The sequence below is a fragment of the Cydia pomonella genome, chromosome 7 (genome assembly GCF_033807575.1).
Source record: "Cydia pomonella isolate Wapato2018A chromosome 7, ilCydPomo1, whole genome shotgun sequence".
In the NCBI taxonomy this organism is placed as follows: domain Eukaryota; kingdom Metazoa; phylum Arthropoda; class Insecta; order Lepidoptera; family Tortricidae; genus Cydia; species Cydia pomonella.
In genome coordinates, this window is record NC_084709.1 from 16,210,834 (window position 1) to 16,229,922 (window position 19,089).

General features: G+C 37.7%; 2 protein-coding genes across 2 annotated transcripts; one reads left to right on the plus strand and one right to left on the minus strand.

Moving 5' to 3' along the window:
- Positions 1-3,355: 3,355 nt before the first annotated feature.
- On the minus strand, positions 3,356-16,486 carry LOC133519983 (uncharacterized). Its single transcript, XM_061854203.1, has 9 exons — positions 16,149-16,486; positions 15,832-15,996; positions 13,644-13,774; positions 13,347-13,432; positions 12,227-12,415; positions 9,520-9,756; positions 7,855-8,004; positions 6,479-6,626; positions 3,356-5,509 (listed from the first exon to the last, which is right to left on the minus strand). The coding sequence occupies exons 1-9, from the start codon at positions 16,265-16,267 to the stop codon at positions 4,701-4,703; spliced, it is 2,034 nt and encodes a 677-aa protein (XP_061710187.1). The 5' UTR covers positions 16,268-16,486; the 3' UTR covers positions 3,356-4,700.
- A 1,348-nt stretch (positions 16,487-17,834) lies between these two features.
- LOC133519986 (uncharacterized) lies at positions 17,835-19,089 on the plus strand. The gene has a single exon (XM_061854206.1). The coding sequence runs from the start codon at positions 17,966-17,968 to the stop codon at positions 18,977-18,979; it is 1,014 nt and encodes a 337-aa protein (XP_061710190.1). The 5' UTR covers positions 17,835-17,965; the 3' UTR covers positions 18,980-19,089.

The window sequence follows — 19,089 nt, forward strand, 5'->3', positions numbered from 1 at the left end:
GTTCATGAGATAGGTAGGCAGATGTCGGAGATATTATTTTTCTTTTAATTACTCTTAGACCATCTCTTGCTAATACATATTAACTACATAATCTGTTAGTAAACTTAATACCTACGATGACCCATTGACATATATATCTAAGGACAGGCCTTACGGGCACTAAGAATGGCGGTAGTTCAGTGGTGTCACTCACGAATTCGAGCCAATCGTGCAGTCTAACGGAACTAGTTACGACCAATCGCGTTGTGGCATTAAACTGCACGATTGGCTGCGCCCCATTCTCATTGCCCGTAAGGCCCACCTTTAGATATATATGTCAATGCGCTGACCCGATTTCGTATAATTTGAGTATTGTAAGGAAAAGACATATGTAGAATATTTTTTTTTTTAATAAAGAAGGGGATTAAGTCGAGAGTGGGATTTACTAGGCCTTATGATGTTCTTATTCTACGTGACGAAGTCGCGGGCAAAAACTAGTGTCTATATGTTTTTTTATTGAAGATATTTTTTGTGATACAAAAGGGAGTCACCTAAAATTATTGATATTCACACCGGCATTAGACGCAGACGTTTATGTCACACATCTTACTGAGTAAGTCCAGGGATCCCCAAACTATGGCCGCGAGTCCTCTAATCTGGTGAAAAGAAAAAGGAAATAAAGACCTAACCCTAGCCCTCAAATCAAAAAGTTTGGAGAACCCTGTCCTCATCTATAAATCCTTTTTGTAGGTACTTTGTGCCTACAATGATTTATGAGGGTAGTTTCATAAGTCGAATGATCTCTATAAGCAACCTACCTTTTCAGTTAATAAACAGATTTACATTACAATACTTCACAATGAATTGCCTTATTAAGTACAGCTGCCACTACAAAAGGTTTATTTTGCAACAAGATAAGCCAAATATAAGACTGGACTTTGCATCCGCCTACTGTTATTGACTAAATAAACTAATTAAGTTTAACGATGTTATTACAGACACAACAGAAAAGGGGTATAAGCGAAAATTTATTCTTACGGTAACAACTTTACAATTGAAACCATTCCGTCCATAGCAAAAACATTGAAAATATAAATCCCCATCAATACTAGCAGCTGTTCCCGCGAGGATGGGGGTGGAGGTATTTCAAACCTTGTGACATATTATCCGAAAATGGATTCCGTGAAACGATCTAGCACACAGATTGACAAATTTAGTTTCGATTTTAAACATTACCTAGTTCATGGATATATGAACGGACATTGTTTATTGTATACCAAGATTCAATCCTCATCTCGGGAACTCGATATTGAAGTTCTTATGTGGCAACGCTCGCACCTCCTCATAATTGTGGAATATCCGTTACACGAGTTTCTACCCTTATCTGTTATTTGATTCAGACTAAGACTATGTTAGATAATACATACACGGTGTTTCACAAGGAAACCGAAAGATTTTAATAGTGTATTCCTGATCATAATTAAAGACTTCTGGAATTCGCCTCATTTCAGTTATCCATTATTGTTACTTAGTGCTAGCCGCCTTTTTGATGGCGATGTTGCTACTATTGAACGTAGTCATAATATCCTTATTGATAGATGCAAAAAGTGAAAAACGACACTTTGCAAAAACTAAGAATTAAGAAAAAAAACATTTTAAGCGACAGGTTTATTTTACATGACATTTGATTTTAATGTACAAATATTAAAAAAAAAAAGAAGATCAAACCAAAAAATATATTTTTCCTTCTTTTAACCTCAGAAATGCGTGGTTATGATTTTTCGGGTTCCGCATGATACACCGTGTATATGAGAAATTGTACAAGGGTCGCCAACGCCTATAGTCTGTATCTTTAGGTATATACAATAATGTAAATAAACAACAATTAGGTATTTTATTGGGCAAGAAAATGCTTCCATTTGATTAATTTCACTTGATGTGCCAAAACTTACAGAAGTTTTACTACGGTATATTAGTTACTCAATGTAACAACGAAGCTGCTGTTATCGTGCTATTTTGTTAATAGAAATATATCGGGATGATTTGATCAATAGTAATTTCGTTTTGTAATATTTGCTATTACTTCGCCCTAGTAAAGAACCTAAAACGAAATCGAATATTTAGCTCTTTGAGGGTAGATGAAAACATTACACGATTAAATGAAAAGGTTAAAGCCGATGAAGGAACAGATCCTGGCAGTTTTCTATGCGGTTGGTTAACTGATAAATGTTTCAAGTACCCGATGAATAAAGATACAGACTAAAGCTAAATATAGGAGCCAAGTAGAGAAAAATAGTTGATCTATATTGAGATTTTTTTGTTTATATTTTGTGATTGTTTAAAAAAAATATATTTAAGTGTCCGCAGCAAGTTCGGCCGAATTTCATCTTCCCATACAAACGGAGTTTCTTACTCATTTTAAAACTACGTGTTGGATTGTAATGAAACTTTGCACATACAATGACATGAGGTATATCTATGTATATAGCTCCAGCTTATAAAACAAACGACATAGAGAGAGAGAGAGCAAAAACAAGTTCTGTATGAAATCTTAAATTCGCTGTGTTTTTTAACTATGGCATACCTTATCCTATTGTAAGTACAAGTTTCAGAGCAATCTAGCTAGTCGTTTAAAATAAAGGCGTAACTGTAACTACGTTTGTATGGAGAACCGAGCTTGTTGCTACCCAAGTAAAAATAAGCGTGGGGTTAAGGCAGATCGCAAGGGAGATGGCGGGATGACATGGACGCATTTTACTCGGAATGGTGGGAAAATACCAAGGGAGAAAAAGGTAATCGTGCCTTGCCTTCCGTATCAGTTTGTAACTTAAATCAATTATGGCTCGTGCGAGCTCCATCCTTAACTAGATAACGAACCTAAATTTAGCTGCACATTATTATTAGAATACTATACCACAATTCTACATGTTTGTCTGCTGTCAGTCATACTAAAGAGGTCAGAAGGCAACAGGATAGCAGCGCAACTAAATGATGCTAATATGCAAGATGGGTGCCCTTCAATCGAAATCATCGTTTATGAGTGTGGTTGACGTATAGTGTTGCTTGCTAGTTAAACACTGGCACTTTTTATAATGAAGTAAATGAAGAACTGCATTTCGTGCAAAGAATAAGTTATTGAGAGAAAGAGTGAGATGGACTCTGTTTCAGCTTGGGCAAAAATGCTTTCGTATGTAATCGATTCTCGTGAAATTTGGTGAGGAAGTTCGAGCACTTAGGTGCAAAACTGTCCCAATAGTAGCATCTTAGTAGAATGTGGAGAAGTTGGCTCTGACTCGCGTCTCTAAGTTTTAATCGCTTAATGCGGGCGATAAACTTCAATGACTAAGTTACAAGAAAAATTTATATTTTTCACTAGTTTCAGTCTTTAAAACTTTATTAAATTTTTACTTGACTCAAGTAAACAATCATCAAAACTACAAAATACAAATTTCATGCATTATTATTATCTGCTAACTCTTTCATTACATTACCTTTGACCCGACGACCGAGTTCATATTGTATAGGCTGGCAATGAGTGTTACATTAAGCTCACAAAATCAGACATAATCCAATAAAAACATTAATAATTATTCTACGTAAAAAAATATCTAGAATTCACATAAACGCCTAAAAAATAAGTTTTCTTATAAAAGCTCATAAGTCGTAAAATTGGCACTACAGAACACTACAGAATTAGAAACAGAAAACTGACATTTGCGTGTGTTTAATGAGATAACTACGTTATTAAGATTGTTTTCCAGTAATTAAATTTTAATTTCATTGGATCTACGCTTTGTCATATACTTACATTTTTATATAAATATTCATAACTCAGACAATAGTACAAACTTTAACTCTATCTCTGTCTATCTATAGTCCGTTTTTTAGCATTAGAAAGAAGGTAGGCGATTCTGATGTCTTTTTATTGAAAAACACGGTTGAAAAATAAATCACGACAATTTAGTAACAATTATAAATAATATGCGATCATTTACATTATTTTGCATTTAAATAGTTACAGATTTTTAAAAAGTATTTTCATCACACTTGCTCGAAAAAGATCTTATTTCATGCAGGTGTACTGAAGGACAAAGGGCTATATTGATCCCGCGGGAGTTATGGATTGTGAAAAAAAGCTATAACTCCCTAGAGAGTTATAGTTTTTTCTTTTAATTCTGTCACTAATTCATATGAACCATGAAAGTTTACTTTTAAAATAATTTATTATATAACGTTTATTATTTAAAATATTTTTTTATGTTTAAAATTATTTAATTCTATTTATTTAACAGCCGTTTAAAATATTTTTACATAATTTCCAATCGTGGCTGAATGCCGAATAGGTCTGTGCCTTCCATACCTAACCTGTCAAGAAAATACAAAATGGCAGACGAATGTTTGATATGTCACCGTATTTAAGGATTATTTCGCTTAAAATTTAGTTTTTTCTTCACAAGTGTGATGAAAAACATTGTGTGTAACTCCGGGGGTAAGAATATTGCAAACTCGGGTCTTTAATTCCCTCCAGCCTGCAGATGTCGAGAATTACCACCCTCGTATCCAAGAGTTCACTTACCCTCCTCGTTGCACAATGTACTATTTTCAATAAAAAGACATGATTGTTTCCTTGTTTCGATACCGATTCCTTCTGAGATACCGATCATCCCTTAATCATTTATCTCAAATGCTTAAAAGTATAATTCTAAATATCAGTTTAGCTGTTAAGTGTTGGGTTTGCTTTTGGAAGGGGTCGAAGAGAAGTTACAGGTGAAAGTCATGTCATCTGGGAACAAATCAGACATTGACATAACCTCACCTTTGTTTGAAGGTTGGTTCAGAAACCCGCTGAAGTTTCCAGTCATTAGATTTTCCTTGTCTTCTAACTTAGCCTCAGTGAAGCGAAATACTTTAGATTTCGAGTCAATCGTAGAAAACTGAGTATTGTCTGAAGATGTCTCATCTTTGAACCCACTGTCCACTCTTGCCCAGTGTACATTAGAGATTTCTTTTAACGCCGACGCATTAGTATTAGTAATAGTTAACTCTGAGGGTTTTATGGCGCATTCGTAGTAACTAGAAGCGTTCGTAAAGAAAGTGTTCTCGTTAATTCCACTATCCAGTTTCTTAAAGCTAGAGGTTGCGTCCGTCGCGTTCTTAGTAACTTCCGTGGCAGTGTAATCGAACTTAGTAATATTTTCAGTCAAAAATTTGAGATCAATGTTGTTGAAGTCTATCTTCTTGTCCTCCATGCTGAGGGCGTTATCTGAGATATCTAAGCTATTATCTAAGGACATATCCATTGGAGTCATGGTCAATGGTGCCCGAATTTTGCTAATTTCATGTCGCCCACTGTTCTTCGTTTTTCCTTTGATAGGTGTATTGTCCATAGTTTCCAAGCTATACTTCTTGGCAGGCCTCTTAGTGTGACTGAGCTCCTTGTGCGATTCTTTCTCTAAATGGCTGACGCTGGCGTCTCCGACTAGTGACCACGAATTGGGTGCATCTGGTGATGGTGAAGATTCACAATCCGCTGAAAATTTATTCAGGTGTAATAAGTAGATGTATAAAAGGTTAATTTCTTCTAAAAATATTTATGTTTTTCTATCCAATCTGTAGGCTGGGCACAGTAATATCATTATGTATATCAAAATTAGAAATTGATTTTCTTTTTAATACTACGTCGATGGAAAACAAACCTACGGCCCGCCTGATGGGAAGCGGTCTCCGTAGCCTTAGTACACCTGCAACTCCAGAGGAGTTACATGCGCGTTGCCGACCCTAATACTCCGCACCCTCGTTGATTGATGTGATTTTTAATATTTCGAAGCAATACACTGTAGGTACTAATATACTAAATTCAAAGAAAATTGTACAGTAATTTACAGTACATATGGGGCTACTTTATAGCACTAGTGCGAGAAGTAGCATATTATGTTACTGTGTCGAACATTTAAAGGGCCATATGTACTGTAAAACGTTGTACGATACATGTGCGAATAGGTAATTCGCAACTCGTGTCGATTTAAAACACTCCCTTCGGTCGTGTTTTAATTTATCGCCACTCGTTTCGAATTTCCTATTTTTCGCACTTGTATCGTAATGTACTATTCTAGATGAAATCCATTTTAGGCATTTATAAAGATATTCAAGAGTGATAATCTGGTAATGTAAGCGCACGTACTAAATTTGGACATAGAATGATCACTTGCACCCCTATTTGAGTGCCGGATTACTGGGTGTACCGGACCATCGAAGAACCGGATTATCGAGATGTCACTGATACATTTTACTTTTGATTAACGATTTTTTTCCATAGTAGTGATGATTTTGTTTGCGAGTAAACCCTTAATTCCCTAATTTTCAAATAAAATCATAAAATGTGACGTTTACAACTAAAAGGTAAAAACCACATTGTCGGTTGTCTATGCCTTATTGACAATCGACGATAAGTACCCTTTTGGTTGAAAACGTCAGAAATAAGGTAAGTAAGCGTACATACCTTGCGAATGGTCATGCAGCGAGCCGTCCACACTCATGTTCATGCTAAAGTCGAGCTTCTGCACCGACCGACTCCGATGCAAGCTCGACAGACTCAAACTCCGCTTGCCCGCAAACGAGAACGAATGCTTCCTCCGCGGCGGCGAATCCTTTATTATGGATTAATAAAAATTAATACTGCGAATGGCATTTTTACATGATAATCGTAAGGCATGTCTAGATATGGTGAACGCCATTAGGCGGGTCCACACAGAGCGAGCGAGCGAGCACGTACGCGCGAGGCAATTTCCTCACGCACAAACCCGCCAGTGTAGACGTGCCTCGGCCGAGGCGGCGCGTGCGTACGTCTACACTGGCCGGTTTGTGCGTGAGGAAATTGCCTCGCGCGTATGCTCGCTCTGTGTGGACCCGGCTAGTCGACTACCAATGAGCAAGAAGCAGCGCGCAGATAGTGTGCGAGCGAACAACGAATGAACAAGATCTAGACGCTCATTCACACATTCATATGTAGTGTAGGGTTGGTTAAGACTCAAATTCTTCACAAATCCTCTGCACAAATCATTAAAAAAAATCCTTTGTGTTACTCATAGATGAAACCTATAAAAATGTGGACGAAGTCTTTGTTCGAAGATTCAAGTCCTTTTGAAGGACTCGACTCGGGACTTAAGACTCGCAATATTCTATAATAACGACTGCAGTTCTTCAAATGTAGACTTAAAAGACTCAAGTTCTTACTAAATTTAAATCCTTCTCAAGATGCTGTTGTTGCAGACGTCCATGGCCGTCCTCGAACTAAAGTACCGCTAGACTTCTGGTTTTTCATACAACTGCATAGGTCTCTGTGCACATTTACCGAGAGATGTACTGAGCTTTCAGGTCCATTGCCTAACAATCATTGTAGACTTTAATTAAGAGATATATCTTTACGCCTCGGAATTCGGAATTATGCTGTGTAAAACTAATAGGTACTATGCTCGGCTTACTATTACTATGTAATTACATAGGTACGTAGGTTTCGTAGGTAAATTTAGATTTTATTGTATTTTGGATTTTTGTTCAATTTTGTACAGTCAGTGGTGGAATTGCATGGCTACTTTATGAATGAATTCCATTCATTATATGTCTATGCAGTTTTGCAGCTTGCTGTACACACTAACCTTGGCTTGTGCTGTAGGTAGGCACTTGTGTGTGTAACTGAACTGCAATTTTATTATATTTGATATTTTATGTTAAATTAAATTGTTTATAAGTGAGAACCTGTAATTAGCTCTGTATTTCTATTATATCGTATAGAAATGTTTAAAGCTGTTGGTTTTCCATGTATGTAATAAAAAATAAAAATAAAATAAAACGTCTAAGTAAAGATAAATGAAGTACCTTCAGCGAAGCACTACGTTTTAAGCTAATGTTGGGCGTGGACTTGCAGAAGCAGCGGCCTTTCTTGCCGCTGTCAGGATCCGAGTCGGAGGCGATGCAGTCTAAACATGTCGCCATGGCCTCGGATTCGGGCGAGGTGAAGTTGTTTTTCTGTAAAATACAAAAGCGATTAAAATTTATCGTATGATCCTCGAAATCTGTAAAACGCTGCTACTAGTGTGTGCTGTCAAAACAGCCAGAACATGTTGCAGTGAGGCGTGCGAATTGTTCAGGGAACTGGATCAGCGGCTGAGAGAGGGGTAACGACACCCGTTCTGGGTCTTGGCTGGTCCAACAGATCTCCATCGCCATACAGCGCGGCAACGCTGCAACTGTGATGGGGACTTTTGGACTGGGCATGACACAGAACAGGTTTTAGGTTAGGTAGTTATAAGTACGTGTAATTTTGGGTTTTTTGTTGAAATAATAGTATATATAAATTTAAATATAAAATATAAATAAATCTGTAAAAAATATAATGACGATCAGTCGCATGGGTTCGCCAAAAGGTGCATTCAGAACAGGCGAATGAAAGCGGCCCTTAGTGGCCTATTCAAACGTATGGGATCGAGACAGACATCCATCAAATTTGTAGGTAAACCAATGCAGATGAAGCACACAGCCGTGTGGTATACTTACCTCACGGATCAACTTAACAACATATAAGACAACTCCACAACTCGCTGCCAGCATAGTTACGCCCTCCCGTACTAATTTTGGTAGGTATGAGAGCGCGAGCGCTAAGAGAAGAAGATCTGTACTAGTTGTGTAGGATTCAACCCAGTAGCGCTACTTGCGTCGTTGAATTGGACAAGTAAAACTGCACATATTTATTTGTGATGACTTCGTTACGAAGACGTAAGCGCTTCATGATGCGGGTCTGTGTAGTCCGGGACTTACTTCTTCATAGAAGTGACTTTAGTGACCAGTGATATAGAGGTTGAAGCGAACGATGGCGTGAATGACTGCTGATCGAACCTCTTCGATGGGCTGTTGATCTGTATAGGGCTTAGACAATGGTCTCCAAAATGTTATATGATGTATACCTCTTCATCACTAGAAGTGACTTTAGTGACCGGTGATAAAAGATGTTGAAGCGAACTATGACGTCGAAGACTGCTGATCGAGCCTCTTTGGTGGAATGTTGCACTCTATAGGGCTTAGGTAATTGTCTCTAAAATGTTATATGAGGGACTTGTATTACCCCTTCATCACTGGAAGTAAATAAATATATATAAATAAATATTATAGGACAATATTACACAAATTAACTAAGTCCCACAGTAAGCTCAATAAGGCTTGTGTTGAGGGTACTTAGACAACGATATATATAATATATAAATATTTATAAATACTTAAATACATAGAAAACACCCATGACTCAGGAACAAATATCCATGCTCATCACAAGAATAAATGCCCTTACCAGGATTTGAACCCGGGACCATCAGCTTCGTAGGCAGGGTCTACCCACTAAGCCAAACCGGTCGTCCAATTGATTTTAGTGACCAGTTATAATATACGTTGAAGCGAACTATGACGTCGAAGGCTGTTGGGTGAGCCTCTTTGGCAGAGTTTTGTACTATTCAAGGCTGAGGTAATGGTTAGCAAAGTGTTATATATTACCTCTTCATCACTAGAAGTGACTTTAGTGACCGGTGATATAGACACCGAAGCGAACGATGACATCGATGATTGCTGGTCGAGCCTCTTAGGTGGAGTGTTGAAATGTATAGGACTTATGCAGTGGTCTCCAAAATCTATAACGTCGAGGATTTTGTTGTGTAGCTTGCAGTGGGACTGGCCTTTTCCTACAGGCGTGTCGAATGTTCGCTTCATGCCTTTTTTAACTAAATCTTTGTACTGAAAAAAGATAAAAAAAGGAAATTTAATATTTTGTGTATAAGACATGAGTTTGTTTCACTATTTTTTACTTAGCTTTGACGTAAGCAATAATGTCATTAGCTTGTTGAATGGGTTTAATAAAATAAATACATGATATCCCAACAAAAACCAATGTGAAATGAGAGCTAAGTACAATATTAAGAATATGTGTCGTTGTTGACTCGCCGACAATAGAACGGAGATTACATGGGTGCCAACTTCTGTGTTGAGTAATTATAAACGATTTGACTTGGCTAGTTTTTACCAACATACCAAAGTTTAGAAAAGTAATATAGAAAAATATGGTTATTATATATAAGTAAACTATCGCGTGTCTAGATTTTATAATATAATGATAAAAAACTGCGAATTCGAGAGATAGAGAGAAGTGAATAAATATTTGTAAAGTCTATTAACTTTTCACGCAAACCGCTGAAACAATTTTAATGAAATTTGATATATAGATGAACCAGGGGAAGGACGTAGGATAGTTGTTATCACGGATATCATCTCTACGCAGACAAACACGCAGGTAGAAGCTAGTGTTGTATACAAACTTAAATACGTAGACAACACAACACGCAACGTACGGTCGAGGAAATTGATTCTTTAGCATTTTACGATTCACTTTACATTGGACATCAGCTCTTAGCATAAGTATGTACAGTCAGCAATACTATGCAAGAGGGGGGGGGGGTCACTTTTTTCTGCAGCTAACTGTACAACCAAAACTTGAATCGCAGATTGCTATAGAAACAATTTCCTCAACCGTACAAATATTTATGTGCATTTCTCAAAACAAATCCTTATACGTAAACAAAATGTTTAGATAGTGACTTTTATCTCTCTGTCCTGATTTTCTTTTCCGCACCAATTGTAAGTTTCTGTTTGGCCCAATGGTTGACTGGTAGAGAATGCCTTAAGGCATTAAGTCCGCCATTTGTACTTTTTTGTATTGTGCAATAAAGGTTAAATAAATAATAAATAAAATGTATAGTTATATCATTACAACATCGTACAAAACTTTGAAAAGTAAAGATAAAGAGTTATCAGATAAAGATAATTTATTATTCAACTAGTTTTAAATTACAATGCGCTTATGAACGAGAACGTCAAATAAAGCTACACCGGCTCTAACCCTACACCTCTGACCCGAGAAGATTTAAATCCTCCCTCAATAGGATGAGGGTATCCCAATATGGACCGGCAAGAAACTCAGCGGGACACATCTTTTCAAAACATGCATCTTATGCAAAAAATACAATTTAGATTACTATAGAAATCATGCAATTATATACTGTAGCTACCTTTGTTTATAGTTTGATTAAAAAATATACATGTACATCGAATCATACAAATACGTAGCTCATTCAGAAAACATATCGAATTCTTACAAAAAGAAAAGAAAATACACTGAATAAAAAAATGAGAATATTGTAGTGTGTCTATGAGAGTAGTGAGGACACCCACACACAATCACACGTAACTCATGGTATTACGGTAAGTAATTAAAGATGTTGATTTAAAACAGCAGTTTTAATATTTACGTAAAAGATTGTGAGTTATGGCATGCCTTGTCTGGTTGCTCTGTTATTATTGTTTTGATTTACACGTGTTTTATACTCATAATATAATAAATCATATGACACACGGTAGTTTGTACCTACTAGCTTATTATATATGCATACTGTTTTAATTTACTCATTTTGCATGTATCCCTGTTAAAAATACTCTCATCGTTAATAGAAGCATGTCAGCGGTCGCGTTGTTGTCTCGTTATGTTTACGGAGTATATACAATCTGATAGCTGACATACAATTCCAAACATTACAACAGGCGTTTACACGAGCGTGTCTACGTGTGTACGCAGCGGAAGCAAGGCTACGGAATGTATGCGATGGGGCAGCTACAATACCGTAAGCAGTCGCGGCCTTAGGGGTAGGCGAGCAGGGCAGTGGCCTGTCGCATCAACCCGGTCACATGTTGACAAGGGCCTCGCAGAGCAGATTTATACAAGGACCGCCTGGGCCTCGCGAAGGTTAAGGCCCCTACTGACCGTAAGGCGGGGTGGAGTTACCCCCAACAGTTTAGTTATAGTAATTCGACATCGTGATGTTCATCATCAGTTTGATCCCCACTGCTGTGTGAACCGTTTCTATCTATTAGCCGTCTCACTCACCAAGTCAGAACTGAACGTGACCGGGTCGTGCGTCTCGAAGCTCGATGGCGGCCGAGCGCCGTGATGTTCGTCATCGGTTGGTTCCGAATCGCACCCGCTATGTGACGCCAGTGTGACAAGTTTCTCTCACTCACTCACCAAATCCGGGCTGGATGTGAACGGGTCGTGCGCCTCGAAGCTCGATGGCAGCCGAGCACCGTGATGTTCGTCATCTGTTTATTCCGACCCGATATGTGACGCCAGTGTGACAAGTTTCTCGCTCTCACTCACCAAGTCTGGGCTGACCGTGACCGGGTTGTGCGGCTCGAAACTCGACGGCGGCTGAGGGTCATGATGCTCGTCATCAGTTTGTTCCGAATCGCACTCGCTATGGTGCCCGATGTCGCTATGCTCGAAGAACAACTTGCGACGCAGCGAACCGTTTGCAGTGATTTCGTACTCGCCGAAGATGTCTCGGCCCTGTAATGTCGAGATGAGAACTGAGGGCCTAGTTGTCTTGGAACAAATGTTTCAACTTAGGGAACAAATCAAATTATTTTAATAAATGTTTGGATTTGTGTCTTTTAAGTAGTCACACTACTTAAAAGAGCTGAAATAGCCTGGAGGTCTATGGCGAAGGCAGCTTGCCGGTTCGATTCCTGCCTCCGCCACCGGAGGGCTTGCTAACTTTTTCTTCAGTATATGACCTCTATAAATAAAGCTTTTGTCGCCTTCATTGATAAGTAGCGATGGCTTTAGTTCCAGTAGTCTAAAGCCTCTGGTGCAGAAAAATGGCCGCAATTGACGAACTTTGATTTTTGCGGTTATAGCCACAGCAGAGCCCAACTGGGGAAGTATGTCCACCTTACAGAAAACCGCAGCCAAATAACACTAGACCCTACTCAGTGTTGTGTTCCTGCCAGTGAATAAGGTTGCCAGAGCTCAACGAGGGGAGGGAGGGTTGTTAGGTCGGCAACGCGCATGAAACTCCTCCGGAGTTGCTGGCGTACATAGGCTACGGAGACTGCTTACCATCAGGCGGGCCGTATGCTTTTTTGCCACCGACGTAGTATAAAAAAAGGTACTAATTGTTTTAGTAATAACCACAAAAAACGCGCGAAACAGTCCACTGATTTTTGATGTTTTGGTGGGCACTTTAATCTGCTTACAAAGTAATAATAATAAATCAGGATATTGAGATCTTTACAAGTGATCCTTGCAAAGGATTTCACTTATTTAATATCTTGTCTGTACTGTGAATTATACGGATGCTGACCAAATTCTTAGTCATCTTTTTGTATTCTTTTTTCTACGTTTTTTTTTCAGCTCTGTACAGAAGCGATGAATTTTGACCATCACACATATGAAAGGTAAATAAATATAGGAGAACTTAGTATGTATATATTATTACCTGATTGAATGTGAAGTATGGAGCTAATATTTTCTCTAACTCTGGAGGTAGTTCTGGAGGTAAACTGAGGGTGGTCTGAGCTGAAACTGGTAAAGCACGTCATAGCTTTTCATTGCAGTAAACAAATTAAAAAATATGTCTAAGGTAAATTTGGATAAGACCATTTATAAGGAAAACCGTTTACAAGATGTTTCGTCGCTTTTAGCAAGAGCGTTTGTATACATACTTCTGATCTGTGCAAGATTGTTCCCAAATATTTATTTATTTAATTTTAAAGTGGAATAATGACCTACTTACCATCTTTCAAAATCACAGTGCTGTCTTTAAAGCTTTCAATCAGCTTCTCACTTTCAGCAAGAGGCATAAGTTGTGGTTTCTTCTTTGAGGACTCCATTGGACTTGGCATTACCATTTCTTGCGAAAAGAATCTGAAAATGAAATAAAATATTTACCCACCTCTCTTCTACGCATTGCATACGGTCCGCCTGATGGTAAGCAGCATCCGTAGCCTATGGACGCCTGCAACTCCAGAGGATTTACATGCGCGTTGCCGACCCTAATGCTCCGCACCCTCATTGAGCTCTGGCAACCTCACTCACCGGCAGGAATACAACACTATGAGTAGGGTCTAGTGTTATTTCGCTGCGGTTTTCTGTAAGGTGGAGGTACTTCCCCAGTTGGGCTCTGCTCTAGATCTGGAATGACATCTGCTGATCTGTGCCCTACCACACAAAGCGAGATGACATTCACAATACCCATACCTCTCTTTTGGACATAGTTAAGGACATACCCGGGGTCAACTTCTTCATTAGTGGTTAAACTTTCATTTCTATTTATAAATTTACAGGCAGATGATTCCAGGGATAACCTATGGTCAGCGGTCCATCAGTTAAGAACCACTCCACTACAGTGTAGGTGTAAAGTCAGCATCAATAATAGCACATAAAACAAGGTACCAAAAGTATCTGCCATTCTGGAATACCTTTCCAAATAGATATCTCTACAGTTATAATTATTTTCATTGTCTTGTTTTTGTCCCCAATAAATGTGATGGAGTGGAGCTTTCTGTATGAGATGAAATTTTGTTTTTAATTTATCTCATGTTAAAATAATCTACAGCTAGAAAAACATACAATAGCACTGAACTCTTTTTTATTTATTTGATAGAAGACATAAAAGCATGACATCTCACCTCTCGGTCAGAAACAAGACAATGAAAAGAATTTTGCTTCATCTGCTACAGTCTAATTGTTCAACATATAGACGTCTCTTTTTGTTAAGTTATTATAGAATGGTAGATATTTTTGATGCATAGGCTGATCCACTACTTTTGATGCGTACTACTAAGAGGTGAAATCATTTGTATTGGAAGAAATGACTGGAAGGAACTGCACTGACAAGATATTCCCTAGTTTTAAAGCGAATATGGGACTTAAAACTATGAACGAAAAACATGTTGGTTTAAATCAATATAAGATATTCTCTCTTAAATTTTAATAGAATATAGTTCAGGTGGCAATAAAGTGCAACAAAAAAATGGTGTTTTTTCCGTCTGCCCCCACCAGGCACAGATGGTAATAGGCGCTACATAAAAATCATTCTCATCTGTGCCTGCCTCTTGTATGGTGTTGGTCACAGGGAATACACAAAAACATGTACAGTCAGCAAAGCTATTAGCTAGGCACCCCTGCATACATATTTGTACTTACTGCAAAACCACTCAATCATAAGTCTGGTACTACAACTACAAGTTCATCACAAAATTGAGTACCAATACCAATCTTCTTTGCCATACAATTGTGACACTCAAGTAATATTCTTCACACCTGAATGAAGATATATGGCAGCTTTCTTCACAAAGGTAGTAAAACCTAGCCTAAAGTTAGTCAGCCTCCCAAATATTGGCAATCTACACCTTTTTACAAGTTTTTATGTAACTTGCCGTTATTATGTTGGTTTGGTAGTATGGATCAAATCTTGGAAGCTATAAATTTGACACGCTTCCCAATTTCCGATAATGCTGTAAATTTGCATACATATCTAAGCCGGGTGACAATGCAATATTATGGTACCATTGCACTAACCTGATGATGGAGACAGGAGGTGGCCATAGGAACTCTGTAATGAAACAACGCAACCTAATTGTCTTTCGGGTTTTTAGAATTGTCTCAATGAGTATTAGCTGCCTGTGGTAAGAAAAGTACAGTCAGCAATAAAATCTTTTACCAAAAATGAAATTTATGCCAGAAACTTATTGTGGTGGTTGTTTAATAACAACACCCAATGTAATCAGGGTTGAAATGAGTAACCAACTTTAAGGCATTAGGAATGATACACCCTGCCTGTTTACAGTGACAATTAATATTTGACCTTAGCCCATGAACACAGACTGAAATCTCATGTAGCGTAGCGACAGTCTTAAGACGGATTTTAACATCTAAAGACCACATGACAATACTCACATTTGTTACAATACAATACTCACATTTCTGTAGCCTCCTCAGCTATTTGATCTAAATTAGGGTCGGGGGAAGGCTCGAACTGACTGCTGCATGCGACTATGTCCGTCGGCTGTAACGTACATGCCTGGTCTATATCCCAACGGAACGATCCCCGCCGTTCTTTCTTATAAATTTTGCACATTGAAGGACTGTAAAAAATATTTCATAACTTTCCTGAATATTTAACATAACAGTGTCAACTAATAACGAAAATGCAGATATAAAAATATGCAAAAGTAAAACGTTAGCTACGCAGCTTGCAACGAAGTTTTTTTTATAACATTACTGGAATTTCACCCACCTGCATATTGGTTTGTGTAATTTATCGATCAGTACTCTATCAAAGGGATTTCGCACTTTTTTATATGTTGGCGGAGTAGATACAGAACTATTTGGTGGGCTAAGATTTTTGTCGGTCATTTCGAAATTAACGTTACTTTTGGTTTTGGCATGAGCACAATGACCCTAAGGACATGTCAACCAAAATGCATGACCACAGATGGCATGGCAGGATGGCACAGATTGTAGCTGGCGCTCTAGTCTTGATACAAAAAGCTCAATACCGTCTGTAGCACGACGAAAGCGCCACCTATCAACAACTAATTTTATGACATTCGAATATGCCGATCACATGTTAATTCACTTCGTTAGATTAATTTTCTTGGATTGCTATCAACTTACGGAAATAAATAAATACTGTCACTTGAATCGATGGTTAACGAATACGTAGGACCTAACTCTTAGTGTGGTTTCTTATTATAGAAAAATACTCCAAAACAAAGCTTTTGATAATTTTAGGACTTGAAAACACTTTATATCATTCCTTTTTTTAATAAGTTAAAAAACAGCAACATAATTATGTGAGCGAAAAGAATTCGTCGACCTTTGTTAAACCTGTCTGTATGTTTTAGTGAATATCAACGATCGTTAGTTGGCGTTCGTTTGGTTGGTGTGTAGATCGGATGTACCTTCGAAAGCCAACGAGTGAAGGAAAGGAAGGAAGCTGTCGTTCGAGCGTTCATTGGCTTGGTATGTACGTGGTATCAAATGTTGGTTGTTAAATCTCACAATATATAAAGTTAGTTCTTGTTTGGAAAAAATATTATCAACGTTGATGTTGATACGTTGGCTCAGTTGGCTGGCTATACAACGTCACTACTGGCAATACCACGAATACAAAGAGAGCAAGTGACCATTGAAAGGCAATATACGTGACAGCGGTGTTAGTAGCTTAACTAGCTTATCATTTCATGTGCAAAAAAATACAACCATTAACTATTTTTAGCAATAAGAGACAAAGTATTTTTTACAAATTAAATATTGTTAACGATGTGCTGATTTTCCGTGAACCGGAAAACGATTATCTGGGGGCCTACCGCGAAAAGTTGCTACCAAGTTGCCGAAAAGTGGCCACTGGTGGCCTCGCACTATGGTAGTAGGTTCTCGAGGCGGCGCAGCATAACAAAATTTTGACTTCATTAAAAATGATTGCAAAAATATAATAAGCGATCGTGTCATGACACTTTTTTACAACTCTTTTTTTTTGCAATTAATAGATATTTTTACGGACGTTTAAGAGTCCGACTTAGATAACTTCTGCATTGACTCTACTCATGTTTCACGTAAAAAACGACTCAGCCTATTCCGCGAGGGTCCCCGCAAGCGCGAGGCCCCAGGCGGTTGCCCCGTTCGCCACTCCCAAAAGCCGATATGGCGCCCCTGTCGCCATGGAAACAGAAATTTTAGAAAATGTACGGTGATACCAACCTTTAAAGTTGTATCTTGCTTTATCTGTGGTTTTGACAGCCAGATCATTTACGAAGTAAGGCATTGATTTATTCTGTACGCAAAAAAATATTTATTAATGTTTTTCTTCAAATCTGATGATAATTAAAAAATATGTCTGTATAATCTTTGAAACAAGAAACATATAAATATTTTCATTTTATATTAATGAATGTCAATCTCTGATCTCTAGAATTTAATAATCAGTAGCTACTTATTTAAACTCAAGCATTCCGTTGTTTTTGAAAGTTTTGACAGCAAGTTATCTCATGTGTAATGTTATGTTATGTTTAATTTGAAGACTGAATTGCACATAGAAGAAATCGATTACATATGGATTCTCAAAATTTGGATGTAAGTTACGAGCCAATGGACGTAGATTTAAGCTCCAATACCATCAAGAATATGGACGATACACATTCTGAACCTGAAGACCGAAAAACTATTTCAAGATCGTCTTCTCCTATAACATTTTTTACAACTCTTATTAAACAAGAACCTGTAATGGAAAATATGAACCCAGTTTCAGTTTGTGACAGTGAAGCAAAAGGCTTCCAAAATGTTAAGAAGTACCATATTATTATGCAGCCAAAAAAGACAATAGGATCATGCCTATTGGTAAAACTTTCAGTTTTATTTGTACTCTTCGCATGTGCGTTAGTATATCAGAATACATTCACGTGTTGTGAAGGATTAGATACAACTAATATGAAAGAGATACTTAGTAGACAATTGTATGGGCAAAAGAGGGCTATTGAGTTAATATCAAGATCACTGGATGCTCGAGTAAATAGCAAGATCTTATTTCTATATGGTGGTACAGGAGTTGGAAAGACATATGCTACCACTCTGATGTTTGAAGAAGTGTGGAACATGACAAATGTTTACCACTACTTGATGCCTAGTTTCATGGAGACATTTCCGGATGATTTGTTATTAGGTATGTCCTTTTGTAAGTCCTCCATATTGATTGTTGATGACTTATCACGCAATGACTTCCATATCAAGGAGCACATAAAAAATGTTATTGATAAAAGTGAATATTTAAAGAAGAATATAACTGTTATTCTGATCTACAATTATGATAACATTGAAAAGAATTTAATGAAGAATTCAAACGCAGCTTTCTTTGAGTTTGAGCTGAGAGAGGCTTTTAGTGACATAGATGCTTATAAAGAATTTATTAAATTCGAGCCACTAACTGAGGATCATCTGAAATTATGCATAACGTATGAATTGGGGTATCACAATGTGGCCAACATGGAGCAGATAGTGAAGAATTTTAATGTAACGCTGGACGGCTGTAAAGGTGTTCACACTAAAATGAAGCTTTTGAATGTTTTCTGATATTAGGTATGTTATAATTTTGATTTAAATTTGTAGCTAGACGCTTGTAGTTATGTTGATTATAAAATTATTAAAATGATGATTTACAAATTATACAAATCCCACATGAA

What these genes read in the sequence shown, in the direction of transcription:
- LOC133519986 (XM_061854206.1), top strand. Translation starts at nt 17,966, where the DNA reads ATGGATTCTCAAAATTTGGATGTAAGTTACGAGCCAATGGACGTAGAT.
- LOC133519983 (XM_061854203.1), bottom strand. Translation starts at nt 16,267, where the DNA reads ATGACCGACAAAAATCTTAGCCCACCAAATAGTTCTGTATCTACTCCG. An exon ending in TTACACAAACCAATATGCAG is followed by an intron (nt 15,997 to 16,148) that starts GTGGGTGAAATT and finishes TATTTTTTACAG; the next exon opens with TCCTTCAATGTGCAAAATTT. An exon ending in TCACTTCTAGTGATGAAGAG is followed by an intron (nt 8,005 to 9,519) that starts GTAATATATAAC and finishes TGTATTTTACAG; the next exon opens with AAAAACAACTTCACCTCGCC.